At 45.0% G+C, this 17,359-nt stretch overlaps 1 protein-coding gene across 1 annotated transcript in view; it reads left to right on the top strand.

Moving 5' to 3' along the window:
- The window catches only part of TTC28 (tetratricopeptide repeat domain 28), a 713,442-nt gene extending 702,254 nt beyond the window's left edge, over window positions 1-11,188 (top strand). The window contains exons 21-23 of the mRNA XM_025400555.1: window positions 20-149; window positions 3,882-3,989; window positions 5,411-11,188. Of these exons, the coding sequence (XP_025256340.1) occupies window positions 20-149; window positions 3,882-3,989; window positions 5,411-7,041 (1,869 nt within the window). The 3' untranslated portion in view covers window positions 7,042-11,188. The remainder of the gene's footprint in view (window positions 1-19; window positions 150-3,881; window positions 3,990-5,410) is intronic.
- The last annotated feature ends 6,171 nt before the right edge of the window (window positions 11,189-17,359 follow it).

Here is a 17,359-nt window from a genome sequence, read left to right on the forward strand (position 1 = left end):
ATTGTCCTCCCTTCCTCAGCTCCACCAGGTGCTGGTTCAGCTCCAGGCTGGCGAGAAGGAGCAGGACTTGGCATCAGCTCCCATTCAGGTCTCCATCAGCGTCCAGCTGTGGCGGCTCCCAGGATGCCACGAGTTCCTGGCAGCTCTAGGTAGGCAGAGCATCCTTGACTTAGTGGGTTCTTTAATTCCATCTTTTAAATCACTGCTTTTCCTCCTGGTTTCTATTGGGCAAAGTATCTCAGTGTCTTCTTAAATATTATTTAAAAATAGTTAACTCAGGCTGGGTACAGTGGCTCACGCATGTAATCCTAGCACTTTGGGAGGCTGAGGTGCGAGGGTCACTTGAAGCCAGGAGTTTGAGTCCAGCCTGGGCAACATAGGGAGACCCCATCTCTACAAAAATAAAAAAAAAATTAGCCGAGCATAGTGGTGCACACCTGTAGTCCCAGCTACTCAGGAGGACTGAGGCAGGAGGATCTCTTTTTTTTTTTTTCTTTCAAAAAAAAAAGTTAACTTAGATTGTAGTGGTTTAGCAGGATTTCCAAATGGCACAAATGGCTTTGTGCCATTTCCTCTGCACTGTGATTTCATCTCTCTCATTTGTGCCCATTACCTTAAGATGAACCTGCTAGACTCTAGTATTATTGGAGGTCAAGTGTTATTAGGAGCTAAAGAAAACTAAAATTAGAGTCATAAGATAATAATGGTTTCAATGTTGTCCTCTGTCCCTGGGTACTCAAAACTGGCAGGAAAACAGTACTATCGAAACCACCTCGGGCCGGGCGCGGTGGCTCACGCCTGTAATCCCAGCGCTTTGGGAGGCCGAGGCGGGTGGATCTGAATCCCCTTGGATTAGAAGCTTGGCATCCTTTACAGGTTGCATTACTTGGTTTTTAATTTTTTTCTAACTTTTTTTGTAGAGATGGGGTTTCACCATGTTGCCCAGGATGGTCTTAAACTCCTGGGTTCAAGCAGCCCTTCCATGCAGCTTCCCAGAGTGCTGGGATTCAGGCGTGAGCCACCACTCCTGGCCTACATGCTTTTCTTCTGTGGGTTTAAAGCATCATTTTCCTGGCATAAACATAGTAAATATCTATGTAGGCAGCAGCAGATGGAGGCTAGACTGAGAAGGGTCAGGTTCCCATCCGGATGCTTCTCTTGTCACTTCTGTGAGAAGCTGTAGGGCAAGCCTTGGGGGCATTGCCACAAGTAAGTCCGCAAGACGAAGGCACAACCACAACATTTTTTTTTTTTTTGGAGACAGTCTTACTCTATTACCCAGGCTGGGGTGCTGGAGTGCAGTGGCACAAGCTCAGCTCACTGCAATCTCCGCCTCACAAGTAGCTGGGACTTCAGGCATGCACCACCCACGCCCAGCTAATTTTTGTATTTTTTGTAGACACAGGGGTTTGCCATGGTACCCAGGCTGTTCTCCATCTCCTGAGCTCAAGTGATCTGCCTGCCTCAGCCTCCCAAAGTGTTGGGATTACAGGCGTGAGCCACCGCATCTGGCCAAGAGCTCGCTTTATAAAGGAAAAGCTCTCTTCCTCGTGGAGCCTGAGCTTCTCTTTGGTGTGGGCGTGGTGGAGCCAGCCTTCCTCCTCTGCACACTTGCTGCTTTTGAGGTCCCTTTGCCAGATACATCAAGAATAGTACAGAAGGAAACATGGAAAATCTTAACACGGGTTGTCTCTGGTGTTGGGATTATGGGAGATGTTAGTCAATGTTCCAGTTATTCTCCGTATTTTCCAAGAGCCACTGATACTCAAGGGGCGAGTCAGCCTGCATGCATTTGCGACCTTTACGGCCTTTTGACTACAGCTCGGGGAGGACAGTGGTGTCTGGCAGGCCTGTCATCTGGAGAGAGGTGGCTGGCTCGCTCCCAGGGCTCCAAGGCTCCAAGAAATGCCCCCTTTCCAGTCCTCAGCAGTAAGCACACACCTTCACAACCCAGCGTGGGCTGCCAGAGATGGCGAGGACCCAGTTCTCAGCAACCCCATTTCAATCATTTTGGTAAAAGTAGAGGTTTCTCATGCAAGCATTACATTGATACTATTCATTATTTGTTTTTTTTTTTTTTTTGAGATGGAGTCTCACTCTGTCGCCCAGGCTGGAGTGCAGTGGCCGGATCTCGGCTCACTGCAAGCTCCGCCTCCCGGGTTCACGCCATTCTCCTGCCTCAGCCTCCCGAGTAGCTGGGACTACAGGCGCCCACCACCTCGCCCGGCTAGTTTTTTGTATTTCTTAATAGAGACGGGGTTTCACCGTGTTAGCCAGGATGGTCTCGATCTCCTGACCTCGTGATCCACCCGTCTCGGCCTCCGAAAGTGCTGGGATTACAGGCTTGAGCCACCGCGCCCGGCCTCATTATTTGTTTTTAATGCTGAGTTCTCTGAGCATGTCTTCCTGTTGCTTTCAGGGGCTATCTACTTTCAAATTCAGAGAGGAAAACGTCCCATAGAGACCAGAATGCTCCTCTAGTGAACCTAATTCCTAAGGGAATGATAGTCTCCAAATCTCCGAGTACAAGTAAAAAGGCTGGCTGGCTAGGCAGACGAGAGAGGGAGGGGTTTCTCCTTTGGTGAATGTGCTGTGGCTGAGTCATGACACGCACAGCATGCTGACAGTAGCATCGTGTACTACAGGCCCCTTTACTTTATCATTGTGAGGTCAGAGGAGAGGGTGTGGCATTGTAGGTACCCAGCACTTTGCATTGTTTTAAGGGGAGCTCAGTGATCTACCCAGGGACCAGGGACTAGGGATCCTGAGTGAAAATTTTCAATGCTGAAGACTCTTCAGGCCTTAAATTCTTGCTTTGTGGTCCCCATCTGTATTAGTCTGTTCTTACATTGGTATAAAGATACTACCCGAGACTGGGTAATTCATAAAGAAAGGTTTAATTGACTCACAGTTCTGCATTGCTAGGGAAGCCTCAGGAAACTTACAATCATGGCAGAAGGCGAAGGAGAAGCAGGCACTTTCTTCACAAGGTGGCAGGAGAGACAGCACAGGAGAAATGCCAGACACTTATCAAACAACCAGATCTCGTGAGAACTCCCTATCATGAACCGATCCAATCACCTCCCACCAGGTCTCCCCTTAACATCCAGGGATTACAATTTAAGATGAGATCTGGGTGGGGACACAGGGCCAAACCACATCATCTGTGGCCATAGCATCTGCGCTTGGCTTCTCCCCAGGGAGACATACTTGCTGGTGTCCCTATAATGTCTCTTAATCGTCCACAGCTTGTTAGCCAGCTTGCTCAGGAAGCTCCACGCCCTGTGTTACACCTGCTCTGAGTCTCATTAGAATCCTTAGAATTAGGGAGCAGCACCCCTGGGCTTTGGCAGAGGCAGAGAAGTCACTGCAGATTCCCCTTGTCGGCACTCATTTCAAAGCCCACGGGGGCAGACACTGAACATGCATGAAGGCATTGTCTTTGCCCTTGAGAAACTTCACCTTACCATGCACCAGCTGTAAATACTGCTCTCAATGCTGAATGGAGTGGCCAGTTTTTGTCCTGGACAGTCTTTATATAGACTGTACTTCTGTGAAAAAAATAGAAAAAAGCATGTGAGTGAGCCTTACTCAGTTCTGGTCCATAGTGCTTTCCATGAAGGGACAGAGAAGAGCCAGGCAGTGAGAGCCACACACATGCCAAATGGGGGCTGTGTAGAGTGGATGTTCCGGGTGGGGCAGCCCGACCCCTCTGCCACATGACCAACCTCTGTGCAGACAGGGGAAGCCCCAGGCCCAAATGCTTCCTGAAGGGCCTTGCAGGCACTCCATGAAGTTGCACAAGGAGCCCTACAGCGCTCCTGTTCAAGATCTGGAATCTTCCCAAAGGAAGCAGATGCTTATCTTCTTTGTTCCTTTAGGTTTTGATCTCTGTGAAGTTGGTCAGGAGGAAGTAATCCTGAAAACCGGGAAGCAAGCTAATCGACGGACTGTGCACTTCGCGCTGCAGTCCCTGCTGTCTCTATTTGGTAAGAGCCTGCCCTCAGACCAGCTCTCCACCAGGGCCTGCCACGCTCTCCCTGGGGGCCAACACCAGCACATACATTTTGGGAAGCAGAAGAAAAGTGAATAAACATTTTTTGTGATGTTAGGGAACAGTTAGGGACTGTTCAGGAGCAGGAAACAAAAACTCCCTGCTCTCATGGCACTTGGAATGTACGAGGTGCTGGCAAGTGCTCAAGCAGGGCAAGGGACTGGAAAGCAAGAGGGTGGCAGCAAAGCAGACGGGAACGTGGCGACAGGTGTGCCTGTCTTCTGTGGGGCCACAGGGCCTGATGGGAGTAGACCCTCAGGTCACGTGGGCCCGGGAGGAGATTTCCAGGCTCTGGGGACACACCCAGCCTGACTGATGTTCTTAAGGGCCGAGCTGGCTACAGTGGGAAGAACAAATGCTGGCTTGGGAGGTGGTTATGGTTTGCAGGTGGAACCAACGGGGTCTGCTGAAGGTCATGACAGATGGGTCACAGTGATATCCTGGTTTTTTTTTTTGGAAGAACTGCCAAAATGGGATTGCCCTCTGCTGAGGTCGGGAAAGTGGCAGGAGGAATGGTCTTGAGTTCTATCTGGGACACATTCAGTTTGGGGATATCCATTAGGCACCCATGCAGGCAGATGGTATGTGAGTTTGGAGTTCAGGGAGAGGTCTGCATGGAGACAGAAACGTGCATGGCGTCACCCGGGGTGCGTGAGGGTCAGAGGGGAAGAGGATTGTGTCCTGTGGGCATTCCAGGTCTCAGAGTGACAAGGATGAGGAGGGGCCTATGGAGGAGGGAGGGGGTGGTGAGGGCAGGGTGTATCCCACTGCAGAACTGAGCAACGGACTCTGGATTTGGCACTGTGGACCTCATTGGCGACTTTATAAGAATGACAGGGACAAAAACCTGAATGGAGTAAGTTGAGAGAATGGGGGAGAAGCAGTGTGGAGAGCGAATGTAGATGATGCCAGAGGGACTTGCTGGGATGGAGCTGGAAAGGAGGGCAGGAGATGTCACAGACTGCTCACATGCCCCAGCTGAGCAAAGGGCCCCCACCCCAGGAGCACAGCCAGCCCTCCTCAGAGGAAGGTGGATACAAGGTCGTGTTGCTTACCCTGACCCCACATGTGACAGGGAGCAGAGTGGAGATGGGCCATGGTGGTGGGGGTCTGGGGGGGTGTGGGTGTGGCTGTGAGCTCTCCTAGAGTGATTTTGTCCCTATGTTAGATTTACTTTTTCTAACAGGACCATGTTTTTGAGGATTGTAAGATTAATTCAAGTGGTGTATATAAGTAGCTCTTGCATAATTCTTTGCTAGCTTCTATGCATATAAGGATGTTGTAAATTTTGGAAAAAAAAAATCAAAACCATATAGAATTCTAATTGCCCTTTGGGCCTTTGTGTTTTGTGCTTAGATTCTACTGAGCTACCCAAGCGCCTCAGCCTCGACAGCTCCTCCTCCCTGGAGTCTCTTGCTTCTGCTCAGTCTGTTTCCAATGCTCTGCCCTTGGGCTACCAGCACCCCCCCTTCTCTCCCACCGGTGCCGACAGCATTGCCTCAGACGCCATCTCTGTGTACAGTCTGAGCTCCATTGCCTCCTCAATGAGCTTTGTCTCCAAACCTGAGGGTGGATCAGAGGGTGGAGGCCCCGGAGGACGACAGGACAATGACCGGTCCAAGAACGCTTACCTGCAGAGATCCACCCTGCCTCGGAGCCAGCTGCCTCCCCAGACCCGCCCTGCAGGCAACAAAGATGAAGAAGAATATGAAGGGTTTTCTATCATCAGTAACGAGCCCTTGGCGACCTACCAAGAAAACCAAAATATGTGCTTCTCACCAGACCACAAACAACCCCGACCTGGGACAGCCGGAGGCTTGAGAGTCTCAGTGAGCTCCAAAGGGAGCATCAGCACTCCAAATTCTCCAGTGAAAATGACTCTGATTCCCAGCCCCAACTCACCCTTCCAAAAGGTGGGAAAACTAGCAAGCTCAGATACAGGAGAATCAGACCAGTCTAGCACAGAAACGGACAGTACCGTGAAATCCCAAGAAGAAAGCAATCCAAAACTTGATCCACAAGAATTAGCCCAGAAAATTCTAGAGGAGACACAGAGTCATCTCATTGCGGTGGAGCGTCTTCAGAGGAGCGGCGGCCAGGTGAGCAAGAGTAATAACCCTGAAGACGGCGTTCAGGCGCCCAGCAGCGCTGCCGTCTTCAGAGCATCAGAAACCAGCGCGTTCAGCAGGCCTGTCCTCTCCCATCAGAAGAGTCAGCCATCGCCAGTCACTGTTAAACCAAAGCCCCCAGCCAGGAGCTCCTCCCTGCCCAAGGTGAGTTCTGGATATAGCAGCCCCACCACCTCGGAGACGTCCATCAAAGACAGCCCAAGCCAGAACAGTGGCCGGCCATCACCCGGCTCCGACTCACAGACTTCCCAGCTGGACCAGCCTCTCTTTAAACTGAAGTACCCCAGCTCTCCTTACAGCGCTCACATTTCCAAATCACCAAGGAACATGTCCCCAAGCTCCGGCCACCAGTCTCCTGCTGGCAGTGCACCTTCCCCAGCTCTCTCCTACTCCTCAGCTGGATCCGCTCGCTCGAGTCCAGCAGACGCTCCTGACATAGACAAACTGAAAATGGCAGCCATTGATGAAAAGGTGCAGGCTGTCCATAACCTGAAGATGTTCTGGCAGAGCACACCCCAGCATTCCACAGGGCCAATGAAGATCTTCCGGGGGGCTCCTGGCACGATGACTTCTAAGAGAGATGTCCTCAGTCTGTTGAATTTGTCACCACGGCACAATAAGAAGGAGGAGGGAGTGGATAAGCTTGAACTGAAGGAGCTGTCCCTGCAGCAGCATGAGGGAGCTCCACCAAAAGCCCCTCCCAACGGACACTGGCGCACCGAGACCACCTCACTGGGCGCACTGCCGCTGCCCGCCGGCCCTCCCGCTGCAGCCCCCGCACGCCCTTTGAGACTGCCTTCTGGAAATGGCTACAAGTTCCTGTCCCCAGGAAGATTTTTCCCTTCTTCCAAATGCTAAAGCATCTTTTATACCCACTGACTCTGAGCAGCCGGCAGATGGGGGCCTGGCGTTTGCTTCAGCCGTTCCGAGTGCAGTCCCCTCACAGCCACCAGCACCCTCGTGATGCTGTGCTCTCCGGGCAAGGGGCATGACCACGTCCAAAGGCTGTCACACACACTGGTGGCTTTTCTGGGCCACATTCACCAAAAGCCAGGACTTCTATGGGGCTGGTACAGGAGGCTCATGGAATTTCCTATACACTTCACCAAATGTTTACCTTTGAACTCCCTGCTTCTCATCTTTGATATAATTCTTCACCAGGATTTTGTACAAAAATGATCATGGTTCTGGGGCAGGGAGAGGAAAGGGAGCACATATTTTGCTAAGAGGTATATATGCAGTACCTTTTATACACAGAAATACAAATAGAGCTTTTTCTAAGGCTTTCGGGTGCTGGTTGGGGGTGGGATATATGAAATTTCTCTCAGTTGAATTCTACAGGAAAGTGTTATATTAGCCAAAAATGGAATAATGGTTTTTAAAATGCCAATGATTTGTAATTAAATTGTAGCAATTTTGGTCTCATGATAGTGTAATATCTCAGCAACAATGCAATAATTCACATTGAAACAGCGCTTCCATTCTGAACTCTCCTCTGCAAATGTCCTTTGGGTCCCGCTGTCAACCAAACTTGAATTTTCTTAAAAAAAAATTATGTAACTTTTATCCAGGCATTTTAGAACTATGCAATTGTGATTTAAAATGCAACTTTGTGCTTTTAAAACAGTATTGACTTTTTTTGTATATGGATAAACAACTTGGTTTTATTATCAATAGTACTTTGCATTTATAGCTATTATTTTTAAAAGCTCAAAAAGTTTTTTAAAATGTCAAATTTTGAATAGTCATCAATAAGTAATTATCAAGTTTGGAAGGAAAGATTGAAATGACTCAGTTTCCTTATAAGCAAAAAAAAAAAAAAAAAAAAAAAATTTCCAAGGCTAACTAGATTTATCCCGCCTTCCAGCTCCTGTTCCCTTTTATTAGCTGTTGAATTTTATTCTCTTTTCCCAACTCCAGGTCCCTCAGTTGTCTTATATATAAATCTGTTGCCAGGTCCCCACAATTCCAGCACCTGCCTCTGTGAGCTGCCCCCCAAAACCCTCACCTTGGCCCTGGCCAGCCTCCTGTGCTCCTACTGTCTGAAGGACTGGCCCCTCCCCCACCACTGAAGCCACACGTCCAGATCCTAAGCAGTAGGGCCATCCCGGATTATGGCCAACCAGGGAGAAAGAGATACATCTTAAAAAGTGAAGGTGGACTTCTTTTCCTACAGCTCTGACGGTAACTTAAATTGTTGCCAGCTTGAGGCAAGACAAGGGAATCATCTATTTAGGGGTAACCATTAATTTATTTTAATAAAAGAAATGCTGAAAGTCGTATTAGTACTTAGTTGGAGAATTTAGATAAGTATCTTTCAGGTAATTCTAAAATAAAAATCCTACCCACCTCACTACGGGGTTCCTCATGAAGGTGGGCGGCCACCTGGCCTGGGCCACCAGCAGCACATGGAGCAGACCTGAGGGGCCTGGCAGGGGGCACTGACCTCAGGATCCCCAAGTGGGGGTTTTAACCATGGGTGGGATCTCAGCTTCTGAGCATACACTGACAGTCTCACCTGTTCCTCAGTGTACTCCTCTGAAAATAAGAAGAATATTTATCCAGTCTGTGTTCTCCTGAGCTCCATCCTAGGGGTTTTTAATTTAACCAGCAGCCATGTTGACAAAAGGCAACAATAAGCATGTCACATTCTAGCCCTGATCCCAACACTGAAAGCAAAGTACTTTATAAAGCAGCCAGCAATTATGAGGGTTTCTTTATGTTAGTAGGGGAAAAAATGGTAATAAAAGTACTAGTGTAGCAAGTGAAGACCAAATTTATAGCTCTGTGCATTAGACAGCAAAATCAGGTTCTTAACAATGAAAAGTAAACCTCAAGTTTCTAAATCCATATGCAGATGGTTAGGCTGTCCCTCTCTTAGCAAATCTCTCAGCCTCTTTCTTTCCCAAGTGCCAAGGATCCCTGGAGTAAAGCTCTGGGGTCTGTGCTCTCCTTCCGTGAGGGGAAGGGTGCCGCCCTACTTGCCCCTCTCTAGCAAACACCCCCACCACCCTGCCACTTCCTGTGGTTATTGAGCCAGTTAGGAGGACTCATGGACTCTAACCTGGTTTTAGTCCCATGTACATTATTGTTTTAGGTTTCATATTGAAGAGCCAAATGGTTTATGTGATTTTATTCTGTCTTAGATATAAGTTTCAAGGAAGGGAAAACAAAAGTGATAAAATGATAGACCAGTCTAGAGGCCACTGTAGAGTCACCGCCACTTTATGTGTATGTCCGTCTTGGTGTTCCTATATGAGTAAAACGGATGTAAAATCATAAAATCAAAGTGAACGTTTCAGGCTACACTGAAAAAAGTATGCACTTAGAATTAAGGGAAATTGCGTAATTCACCAAGATTTCTTTGTGTACATCAGGAGTTGGCAACTATGACCCACAGGCTAAGTCTGGTCAGCGGTATGGTTTTTCACAGCCATGAGCTAAGTTACCTTTTTAAAGGGTTATATAAGTAATTACATAATATTCTTGATTTTGCCTTTGGCCCACACCACATAAAATATTTAATACCTGGCTTTTTTTTTTTTTTTTTTTTTTGAGACAGAGTCTCACTCTGTCGCCCAGGCTAGAGTGCAATGGCGCAATTTCGGCTCACTGCAACCTCTTCCTCCTGGGTTCAAGCGATTCTCCCTGCCTCAGCCTCCTGAGTAGCTGGGATTACAGGCACCCACTACCATGACCTGCTAATTTTTATATTTTTAGTAGAGATGGGGTTTCACCATGTTGGCCAGGCTGGTCTCGAACTCATGACCTCAGGTGATCCACCCGCCTCGGCCTCCCAAAGTGCTGGGATTACAGGTGTGAGCTACCGCACCCGGCCAATACCTGGCCTTTTAATAAGTTTGCTGACTCCTGGTATAGATGACAGAAAATGGAATAATGTTTTGTTTCTCCAGTCTAGGAAGAGCAAGTCAGGTAGTGGATAGACTGACTGGCGTCCGGGAAGCCCGGGTATGTAAGGGCCACGTGGATGAAGCAAATGCCTCCTGCATAGCCCTTGGTTCTTTGTCCCACTTGGGAGGAGTCCATGGATGTGGGTAATATTTACAAAACAATTTTTGGCTTACCATTTGCAGAAAGCATTGCATATATTTAAACTGGCATGTCCCACCCTCTGCTACTCCATCAGATGTAAATACAATGACGATAAGCCGTACAACTCCCCTCTCTTAGAAACCTCAGCAGGACCACAGAGCAAGGGAGTCAAAGCTTTCTTAATTCTCTCCAGTAAATGACTCAACTAATTTGATTTTTTAATTAAGTCAAAATACCAAGAGAAAAATTGCTACTAAAACTTACATTTTGAGCCACACTGATGTGCAGCACAAAATGAAATAGTTTTCACCTCCATTCCATTTTTTAAAAATTCACGGTCCACACTGAAACTTGCTGGGTTTTAGCAGGAGACGAAGGTGCCACCCACGCTGTCCTGATCCTGCTTTCTCCAACCCAGTGACCTCCAGCACATGATCACTGCAGCCAGTCCCGGCCATGCCGATCCCGCCACCTCCCCGCCACACACACTTGCAGACCCACAAAAAAAACTGTAGCCTTGAGAATTTCAGTTCAGGTTGGAAAAATGCCATGCAATAATCTGGTTTGCTTTCAGTAAGTAGGCAACAAGTGGAAACTGTATAATTTTCATCACCTATTCTGCTGTTCTATCTGAGTGTACCTTTGGTTTGTGAACTGGGCCCTTGTTTGTGCCACATCCTTCAAAGATGTTTCCTGTCAGGACACCTGTGGTCCCGCCCCTCCTCAGATACCTTCCCAGTGGCATTCACGTTCCTTATATGCAGTGTTAGCCATCTTTGGCCTACGTGGACTTTTTTTGTAAATTACACGGTTTCCAGACATTAAACTTTTTATATTATGAAATTTACCATGTAAAAAGAACTTCATATTTTTATTGAGATTGCTAAGGCACTTGGCCTTGCTCCTTTGTGATTTTCAGTGTCTATTAAAGCATGAGTTCTCTCGGTTTTAAGTGCTGTATCTGGATCACTTTCTCACCCTTTCCACACTGTCTAGATATCTTTGCAGCACATGGAGTGGCCGTGTGTCATTACTGAGCACGTATCTCTCTAGTTTTATCCCCATGTCTACACCATAGCCTCACATCCACCAAGCAGAGAGCACAACCGTGCATGCAGCAGAGCTGTCCCGCACGTCTCTGGTCTGGGGACACTGTCGGTGGGGGGTGATTTAGATGCTACTAATAGTTGGAGGGCCAGAAAGTTCTACAGTTGAATACATATTTCAACAAACAAAAACAGTTAATCACCACCAGATCCCTATATCATCTAACGAAACTTCCAAGGTAGTATTTCAGAAAGAAGGAAGATAATTCTATATGCAAAAGTGTAAGAAGCAGGAAGGAATAGTGAAGAACTGGGTAAATGTGAATAAATGAACACAAATATTGCCTTTATAAAAAGAGTAATGTCTCATTTGGATAACAAGAAATACCAGACAATAATATGTAAAACAAGGGAGTTAAAGTGCTGTAAGTTTAGGAACAAATTGTAGATTACTTTTAGAGTAAGCTAAATATATGTAGTTCCACACACAAATCGAAGTAGAGGGTTATACTTCCAAACTAGTTAGTGGAAGAGAAACAGATTCATTTTATAAAACCCTAGTTGATGAAAAGGAATAGAAAAAGGAAGGAACAGGCCGGGCGCGGTGGCTCAAGCCTGTAATCCCAGCACTTTGGGAGGCCGAGACGGGCGGATCACGAGGTCAGGAGATCGAGACCATCCTGGCTAACACGGTGAAACCCCGTCTCTACTAAGAAATACAAAAAAACTAGCCGGGCGAGGTGGCGGGCGCCTGTAGTCCCAGCTACTCGGGAGGCTGAGGCAGGAGAATGGCGTGAACGCGGGAGGCGGAGCTTGCAGTGAGCGGAGATCCGGCCACTGCTCTCCAGCCAGGGTGACAGAGCGAGACTGCGTCTCAAAAAAAAAAAAAAAAAAAGAAAAAGGAAGGAACAACAAAAACCATCTAAAAGGACAAATATAAGATGAACTTGTACATTTTCAAATAACTAAAAGTATAATTGGATTGTTAGTAACACAAAGGATAAATGCTTGAGGGGATGGACACCCCTTCTCCACGATGTGATTATTATGCATTGCCCGCCTGGATCAAAACATCTCACATGCCCCATAAATATATACATCTACTATGTTCCCACAAAAATTAAAATAAAAAAAGACAAAAGAAAAATATCAGTAATCATTATAAATGTAGGTGAACTAATAAATTAAGCAGTAGATTGACAGATGATGGCAATAAGCCACATGCTCTTTAAAAAGCTATATGCTATTTGAAAAGAAAATCACCAAAGCATAAGGGCCCCAAATGGCTGATAGTAAAAGGCTTGGCAAACTAGATATTAAAATAAGAGGCACTAATAAAAACCAAGATCCACCTCCTAATGATAAACTTAGCAAAAGGGCAAAATTCTAAATTTGTATGCAGCTAACTATATAGCCTCCAAATTCATGAAGAAAATTTGTTTTACAAGTCTGAAAAAACATTATCATAATGGGAGGTTTTAAGCCAGTACTCTCAATAATTGATAGATCAAGCAGACGAAAAGTTAGAAAGCATGTGGCAGGTTTAAACAACTCTGTGAACAGGCTTCTGAAATGCAGTTAAGGAGAACCCAGTCTCGGATAGTGAATCCACTGTCTTCACTTGCACACATGGAATATTTCATGAAAATAGACCATGCACAGGCCACATAGCAAGTCTCAGCAAATATTGAAGAATTACTACCACATAATCAGAGCACAATACAATTAAGTCAGGCATCAATAACAAGAGGATAACTAAAAAGCAGCCAATCACTTAGACATTTTAAAATGGACCACATAGCAGACAACCCATGGAAGAACTCAAAATAGAAATGGGAAAATACAACATATCAAAACAGATGGATACCTCCAGACCTACAGGACAGTGGTGTTTATTTTTTCTATACTCGCCTAGAATTTGCACAGTGGATTAGAAACACTATCACTTTCACCCAATAAAATAAAATTACAATTATTTTTATTTCTGCGTACATGGTATTTTCAGAAAATGTATACATTATATGTGTAAAGAATAAAATTATAATTCCATAAAACTAGTAGAATACAACATATTAAAGAAAGATGTATAGCCCTAAATGTTTATATTCAAGGGTAATATTTAAATTATGTAACTACAAGAACCCCAAGCGACCAAGAAGGACACTGGTGCTGTGACACTAGAGTACCGAGGTATGCTAGGAAAGAACAAAAACTACTTACTGAGCTAGGTGACCAAGAAGTTAGAAAAAGAATAACACAGAAAATAAAAGAGGAAATAAGAAAGGCCAGAAATAAAAGAAGACAATATAGAAGAAATAAAAGAAGACAATATAGAAGTTTAAGAAGGGCAAAGTTTGCCAAAAAGACAACTACACTGATTTCTAGGAACAGTAATCGTGTATGCGCATGTGTGTGGGGGTGCGTGCGTGCGTTTGAGTCAGAAAGAGGGAAAAGGAAGGAAAATGGGCTATAACTAAAGATGCAGCCGAGATCAAAGAATAAGAAAACGCTACGAACGATTTTATGCCAATATATATGAATGTACAAAATATCGCCTTTCAGGGTCCAGGTGCATACATGCAGTGGAGGTATCTAGAAATGCTGGGAATGAGGGCTCTCAAAGGCGGAGTGGTATTAGCGTTAAAGTGAGTGATTTGAGGCGGAGTGGTATTAGCGTCAAATTCTCAAAGGCGGTAGAATTAGCGTCAGGAGCGGGATGTGGGCGACTGTGACTTACAATTCGTTTATATATCTGAACTACTTCATAAAAAATTTAAGAACAAGTGAAAAATATAGCCATTACACAATAATTAGATTATACAAACTTTTAGAAAAAGATATTAAAAGTTTTGAAAAAAGATAAAATGCCAAAATTGATGTAAGAAGGAAAAGAAACTTAAACTAAAATGGTAATCATTTTAGCCTTATTTTTGCCCTCATCCAACTCTCCAAAAAATAGCAGGCCCAAGTGGTTTTATGTGTATTTCACCAAACTTTTAGGAGTTTTTTTCAGTTAGTCTCTCTTTTCAAAATGAACTGTTTAGAAAATATAAAACAATGTCCAAATCATTTCATAGATGACATCCTTAATTCTGAAACCAATGAATAGTATAGGAAAACAATAGGACCATTCCATGTGTGAACCTAGACATAAAAATCCTAAAGAAAATATTGGCCATTAAATCTCTGCATTTCATTTTATTTTATTATTTATTTACTTTTAGATATGGGGCTCTCACTATGTGGCCTAGGCTGACCTCAAACTCCTTGGCTCAAGCAATCCTCTTGCCTCAGCCTCCTGGATCAGCTGAGACCTCAGGCACGCACCACACCCCCCCAGCAAACCTCTGTATTTGAAACCTAAGAAAACACAAACTGAAAAGTAGATCTATGTGTTAGTGACTTGGGAGTGTTGGTCTTTGCTAATATACACAAAACTGGTATTCCTAAGAGACCAGAGCTCTGGCCCTAAAGGGATACCTATAAACACATTCATATGCAGAAAACCTTATATTAGGCATGAAATTCTGGAGAACATTTTGACCCTGAGAACTGGGGTGGATGAGTTCTATGGTTTATACTATAATTATACAAGAGGCAAAATCTATTATCTTCCCATTATAAGAAAATAAAATTTGTATGTCAATGTAAAGGGAATTCCAAGTGGTTCTACCATTTCTTAAGACACAGTATAAGAACTATACCCTGCCATTGGTGTTAAAGTAGACTTTTACTTTAGTATAATACAATCATCTACAGATTACATCTAAGTATGAAAGGTTAATGAGGCATAATGCAAGGATTTATGAGCACAATAGTGTGGGCCCCAATTCTTTAGGAAATCCAATTTATGTTCCCTGTTACTGCTAAAGAATTTGTATATTCCACTGTAGAATACATATTTTGTTGGACACGTCCTTTGAAGGAGAGAATGGCCCTTAATGAAGATTTGATTCTGTGCTTCAGGATCTGAGTTGACAGCTAATACGAAAGATGGTTACAAGTAGGACTGCTCTTAGCTATTGCAGCTACTTTTAGGATTCTAATGCTTGATTTATAGTCACTTTGTTGTCTTGCTTTTAACCTTAGATGTTCTGGACAGGGGCCGCAGCTCGGTACCTTCCTCTATTTAAAGCCTTTCTCTAACTTTCCCAATGAGCATGCATGCTTACAGCCTCTAATACTCCTAAATAATGGCAAACAGCAGGGAACTGACAGGCTAATGCTGCATCCACTCCAGCAAATGAGGCCAAACATCTGGAGCCAAACACATTAAAGGGACACATTGGCATTAAGGAAACATTTTGCTTTTCAAATGCATTTCATCCAATCTCAAGATATTTATTAAATTTGTAGCAATTATGCATTTGGGCTTCAGGGAATAATAATATTCTTAAGTATATAAATATTGTCAATATATTTACTTAAAAGAAAAAGTTTTAAGCTTTAAATCCCAGAAGCAGAACTCAAAGTCTATACTTTTAGACTTTTAGTTAATTAAGATAGGTAAAGGAATTTGAATTCTGATTTGCCTGGCAGCATTTTGCCAACAGTCTAATTTTTTTTTTCCCCCTGTACAGATCTTCTTAAAGTATAGCCATTTCATTCTAAACCAAAAATGCAAAAGATAAAATTAATATGTGGTCAAAATGAAAAAGGCAGTTCTTATCTATTATTTCAAAAGCCATTCATTCCACAAATATTTGCGCAGAGTTTATAAGTAGAATGCAGCCAATAAAAAATAAGCAGAAAGTTAAAACAGGTGTTAGAAAGTCCATAAAACAGGCCAAGCACAATGGCTCACACCTTAATCTCAGAACTTTGGGAGGCCAAAAAGCGGGGAATTGCTTGAGCCCAGGAGTTCGAGACCAGACTGGGCAACATGGTGAAACTCTGTCTCCACAAAAAATACAAAAATAAGCCAGGCATGGTAGCCTGCTCCTGTAGTCCCAGCTACTTGGGAGGCTTTTAGGTGGGAGGATCACTAGAGCCTGGGAGGTTAAGGCTGCAGTGAGCCATGATGATGCCATCACACCCCAGACTGGGTGACAGAGCAAGACCGTGTTTCCAAAAAAAAAAAAAGAGAAAAACAAGTCAATAAAATACAGCTTATGCACTTCACTTACATGCCATTGTCTTCATGATACAATTTAAACAGCTTGGTGAATGAAAACACCACCACTGTGCCCCTACCCACCCACTCACCATCCCTCCCTAGAACTGCCTCAGCCCAGCCTAGGGAGCTGTGAACCCAAGCAGTTGTGTTTCCTACTGGAGGACTCTACTCCCCCAGCTGCAGCTGACTAGGCAAGAGCAGGAAACAGCCTGCACGGCTGTTTCTGACCCTGTGACAGGTCAGAAAACCGCCCCCGTGCCCCATGAACTGGCCAACCAGATTCCTTTTCACATGAATTCAATCCAGAACATCTTGACAAGATCCGGTCTTTGCAGCTGAAGCAAGACCCAAAAGCTGGTGATGTAAACTGAGGTCAGTGGACCACCATGATCACGAGCAGCCCAGGGTGACACAGGTGCAAAAGCCACGCATAAGCAGAGAGAGGAGAAGCGAAGACGAAGACAGAACAGATGCAAAGACACTAGGAGGGAGACCAAGAAAGTCCCCAAAGTAGCCAAGTTGCAGGCCATGCTAGTTTCAGGATTAGCTACTTCCAAGTTAGGGTAACTTACATGGCAGTCTTTTTTTTTTTTCTTTTGTAATTTCATGGCCTTAGTTGTGGATGTTTGAATCTATGGCATAAATAGAAGCAAGTTAGAAATGGGGTGGGGAGGAAGGCTGTAGAGTCTGGCAAACTGAGACAGAAATGCCAGCAAAGGAAGAAGAGCTATACGTAGGTCATAAAAGTGCACGCATGAAGGTCTGGGGCCTTACAGTGAAGGCCACTACAGTACTGTACAGTCTTGGACAGTATGACATGAAATAAACAGAGAAGTCCCATATCCCTTCTTAGCAGCTTATGCTCTGCCTTCCCTCCTATTATTGTGGGCAGAGCCTCTGGGTCCCTCTCCATGGCCAACACGTCCACTAGCCCAGACCCACTCACTGTCCCTTGCCTATT

This window comes from Theropithecus gelada, chromosome 10 (genome assembly GCF_003255815.1).
Source record: "Theropithecus gelada isolate Dixy chromosome 10, Tgel_1.0, whole genome shotgun sequence".
Taxonomy (NCBI): Eukaryota; Metazoa; Chordata; class Mammalia; order Primates; family Cercopithecidae; genus Theropithecus; species Theropithecus gelada.